At 22.1% G+C, this 4,496-nt stretch overlaps 2 protein-coding genes across 2 annotated transcripts in view; both read right to left on the bottom strand.

Annotated features, from left to right (window-relative positions):
* LOC102677144 (UTP--glucose-1-phosphate uridylyltransferase) overlaps window positions 1-4,342 on the bottom strand; it is a 23,152-nt gene extending 18,810 nt beyond the window's left edge. Inside the window, exons 1-2 of the mRNA XM_031513740.1 lie at window positions 4,331-4,342; window positions 2,610-2,619 (exon numbers count right to left, since the gene is read on the bottom strand). The gene's annotated coding sequence lies outside the window, so the exon portion shown is untranslated. The remainder of the gene's footprint in view (window positions 1-2,609; window positions 2,620-4,330) is intronic.
* The window catches only part of LOC102676993 (macoilin-1), a 6,329-nt gene continuing 5,275 nt past the window's right edge, over window positions 3,443-4,496 (bottom strand). The window contains exons 12-13 of the mRNA XM_006608632.2: window positions 4,335-4,496; window positions 3,443-4,179 (exon numbers count right to left, since the gene is read on the bottom strand). The exon at window positions 4,335-4,496 is cut by the window's right edge and continues 20 nt beyond it. Of these exons, the coding sequence (XP_006608695.1) occupies window positions 3,917-4,179; window positions 4,335-4,496 (425 nt within the window). The 3' untranslated portion in view covers window positions 3,443-3,916. The remainder of the gene's footprint in view (window positions 4,180-4,334) is intronic.

Here is a 4,496-nt window from a genome sequence, read left to right as displayed (position 1 = left end):
GATATTTTGAGAGAGAGAGAGAGAGAGAGAGAGAGAGAGAGAGAGAGCGAGAGAGACAGACAGACAGACAGACAGAGAAAAAGAAAAAAAAAAACTCCCTTTTTAAAAAATATTTCTATTTGTCATACAACACATTTTACGTTTTTCTTATCAAATTAACTCATTTATGTTTTGTATTTGAAATATTATTCTATTTCTTTTTTTATATAATGTGTTACATTTAATCACACATGTATTACATAAAAAGGTGATAACATCAAATTCAGTATCTTTTTTATCTGTTTTATATAATATTTTTCTTATATAGATAGAATAACATTCTATTGTAGATAAATTTATTCCAGTTAAAATATCATTTACAAATTACTTACTTGTAATATTTACTTTATTTGATATAAGACAATATTTTTAATTCGTTTTTGCTACTATTACAAAATAATGATAAATTTTTATAGTACTCAATTTTAATTTGACTTTTTTTTCAATTTCATGAAAAAAATTTGTCTGTTTTATAAAAAAAATTAATTAATATGAAAGATTATAATCATAAATGAGTTAAAAGAACAAGTTTTAAGTTTTTACTTAAAATAAATTAATAAACTTCATATAATGTTTTGACTATGCTACGCAAGTGCCCATACAATTTCTGTAAATTTCTTTTTGTGTTTAGTCTATTTTAAGTAATTATTTACACTGTTTCATTACATTATAAAGGCTTATGCACATAATGATACAAGTTGACATAGACACAAGTCTGATTGATCTTAACTAAAAAAAATCTTAAACATAAAATAAATTTCCATACTAGATGATAATTATTGAGGGAATATCTTGAAAGTTTTATGCATATGATCATAAACTGTATCATTCTTTTTATAAATCTAATATAAAGATGCATTAATATTTTAAAGTAAGCATATTATCCCTCTATTTAATGTAAGTCAACATCAGTGAATTATAAAATTTTAAAAATTAAAGGGTTTATAATAAAAACGACCTTTCAGTTTTTATTATTTTTTTTTTTTAGAAGAATAAAAAAATATTCTAGTATCTTTAATTTTTGTTCAATAGACTTAACTTTTCATTAACGAAACATATTATACAATTGCTGTTGATATTATCTATAATTATTACAAAAGAACTATATTTAAACAAATCATAAAATGAACTTTATGATTGAAATTCAATAAACAAGGATCATTTGTATTATAAATCCTTCAATTGTTTACATAAATTTAAAGATGAAAAAAAAGTAGCACTGTTTATACATATTAAAATAACAAATGAAACAAAGGTTTTCTCAGAGTTACACGACTTTTGTATTGATATGCTTTTAATTTTTTAAGCAAAAATTATTTTTATCCATATTTTTAACATAATATTCATCTTGTAAATCAATATTAAATCATAAATAAATCGTAATTTTTAAAACAATTTATATAAATATTTAAACAAAACAATTGCTTACAATTGAATACAATTATCGTGTAAATTGAAAAGTACCCGTAACATATGCATTGTGCATTAATATTTAGCAATTATAATACGTGGATCATCCAAGAAATTAATTAATGAACTCAATAATTTAATGAGAATATGAAATTTTCAAATTTAATATATGAAAAAAAAAAAAAAAAAATTGTTATTGCTTTTTCAAATAAAGACAAAAATATTAAATGAATATTAGATATCTAATAAATATTTGTGCTTATAGAAATCCACTTGACTAGTTGGTCATGATCCACTATGTTATTAATAAATTGTCATGACAGTGCTTTATATATACAATCATGGAAGAATGACTTTTATGATATCAACCAGTCGTTAAATAATGTTCATTGAAGCAAGAAGGTACTGGCTTTCTAGCGGATTTAAAGAATACATAAAAATCATATCTTCATCATCATCTTTTATATATAATGCCAACTTTCTTCAAAAATATCTGTTGTTTTTTGCATGAAGATATTTTATCATATCTCAAAGGAAATAGCATAATGATATATATTATATTCTATTATTATTAGTCTTTTAAAACTTCATCAATGAACAAAATACAAAATGAAAAATAATTATTTTTTAGAAATTCAAATATTAATTACTAATTCTCACATACACACCATTTTGTATTAAATATTTTTATAATTCTATAATATTCTATAATTCTGTATTAATAATTATCTTTAAAAGTTATTAAAAAAAAATAATAAATTTAATGTTTTTAGATATTACATCTAGAAATTAAATATATAAAAAATAATATAAAATAGTATAAAATCAATGAGAACTGATGTATCACATAAGCAGTATGTCATATACCTTCATTAGTAATCAACTTTTACTAAATTATATTATCATTGGTTAATAAGAATGAAATTTCTTATATTATAAAAAGGATATATTATGTTCAATATCTATCAAATATATGAAAGGAAGACGTTTATGGGAAAATTTAAAAAAAATTTTTCATTTTATTTCTTCAAATTACTAAATATTATATAATTAGAATATTAATAATGTTATTAAAAATTAGAATTTTGATTTGAAAATTGATTTAACTATCTAATTATAAACGATTTAATTGTTTAGTATATAAATAAACGTGGCATTACATTACTTTATCTCTTGAAACTCATTATATAAATGAGTCAAATTTTTAAAGTAAAAAGATCTATGTTTTCCATCATTTTCATTACCAATTATAATATACTTAACTTAAAATTTTTTTACAAAATTTCTATCTATTATATAAAACACTGTACATATTTCGAAAAAATATGAAATATTAATACTTATTTCATACCGTTCGAAAGCCAATACACAATTTTACCATTCTAAAAAATTAAAAGATTATATTCAAAAAATATAAAAAACGTATAGAAATGAGAGAATATCAATACGTTGATGATTATTTCAAAATGAATTTGGCGTTTTCGACATTTACAATTCTTTCGAATGATAACGGCAGGTTTTTCAATGTATATTAATGGCTGGTTTTGGATGATCACATGACTTAAAATGGCTTCATTTGCCAAAGACATTAAATACAATTGTATGCTGGACTAGCTTCGGATTACGACTTGAATAAGATTTGTGTCTATAACAAGTCGTCATAGATTTAGGCATATGCTGTAGGAGGATCAAATAGATTAAATTTTCAATTTTTCTATTTTATAGGAAATAAAAAATATTCATTATATCGATCCAATTTATATTGTTTTCTATTTTTTTTATAGTTATACATATCGTATTTTTAATAGAAAATGTGGTGTGAAAATCGATATAATTCGAATAAAAAATTAGTAAAATATAATTTTTTAAACATCAACAATAAATTTATCAAATATTACAATCTAAATAGAAATAATATTTAATTTAAAATTTAATAATCGATTATAATAACTAGATTACGCATTGTTGCGTCATTGTTGTTTCATTTTATTAATTTTCTTAATACATCTTTTATAAGTACCAAAAAGATACCTCTTAGATCAACCTACAGCATGTTTAATAGAACGTAACTAATTTTTAAATATTTTATAATTTAGTTACGTTCCATGGTCATAAGTAGTTAATAATGTTGTATTACTTCAGGTGACAAATACAATATAAAACATGTTTCTAGAAGCCTCCCATGGAAGACATTATAAAAGATATCTTTTATTATGAAATTTAACAAATTTATAGCATAAGCTATGTTAAGCAAATATTACACACATACTTTATGTTATAAGTGTTAAAAAGATCTAATATTTTATTACCTGAAATTTAAAAATTAGATCTCAATAAAACAAGTATATATATATATATAAAACTTAAGTTTGTATTTAAACTTCCATTGAGAAACAGACTGAAACATGTTTATGAAATATATATAATCAATTTTTTGAAGCCCTAATATGGCCAAAAATTGTTTTTTTCAAGCTTCGGTAGATGCTATTAGGGAATTCTTGGGTGTATACGCTGTCGCATTTGGATCTAAATTTGACACTGTACACCCTGGACAGGGACTTTCATTTGAACGTATTTTTGTACCTGTAACTCGTACTTCATTATTTAATCGAAGCTTAGATGTCGTGCATGTTGGCGCAGGTCCAAATGTATCTTGTGGCATCACAGCTAAATCTTGGGCTATTTTTGCTTTTAATATTTCAATTTCTTTTTCTTGAGATCTAATTAAACCTAATTTAACACAAAATATATATTTTATTCTAATTTAATATATTTTAAAAATATTTAAAAAAAAGTATTTTAAATAAAAATATATTTGAAAAATCTGTATTTAAATTAATTATCAAAATATTAAAGAATAATAATTGAAATTAAATTTTACTTACTTTCTCTGATTTCTAATTGTCGCTTGGCTTCACCAAGTGCAGAAAATAAATCAAGTTTTATACGCGTTTCTGCACTTAAACTATCTTCTAAATGCGCAGTTTTATCTTGTAGCGCATTTAATGCACCAAGTAAAATTTCAGATTCTTTGTGATTTTCCTTAC

This window comes from Apis dorsata, unplaced genomic scaffold, assembly GCF_000469605.1.
Source record: "Apis dorsata unplaced genomic scaffold, Apis dorsata 1.3 scaffold_41, whole genome shotgun sequence".
Classification (NCBI taxonomy): Eukaryota; Metazoa; Arthropoda; class Insecta; order Hymenoptera; family Apidae; genus Apis; species Apis dorsata.
Note: the sequence above shows the minus strand (reverse complement) of the source record. Positions and strands in the feature narration are given on the sequence as shown.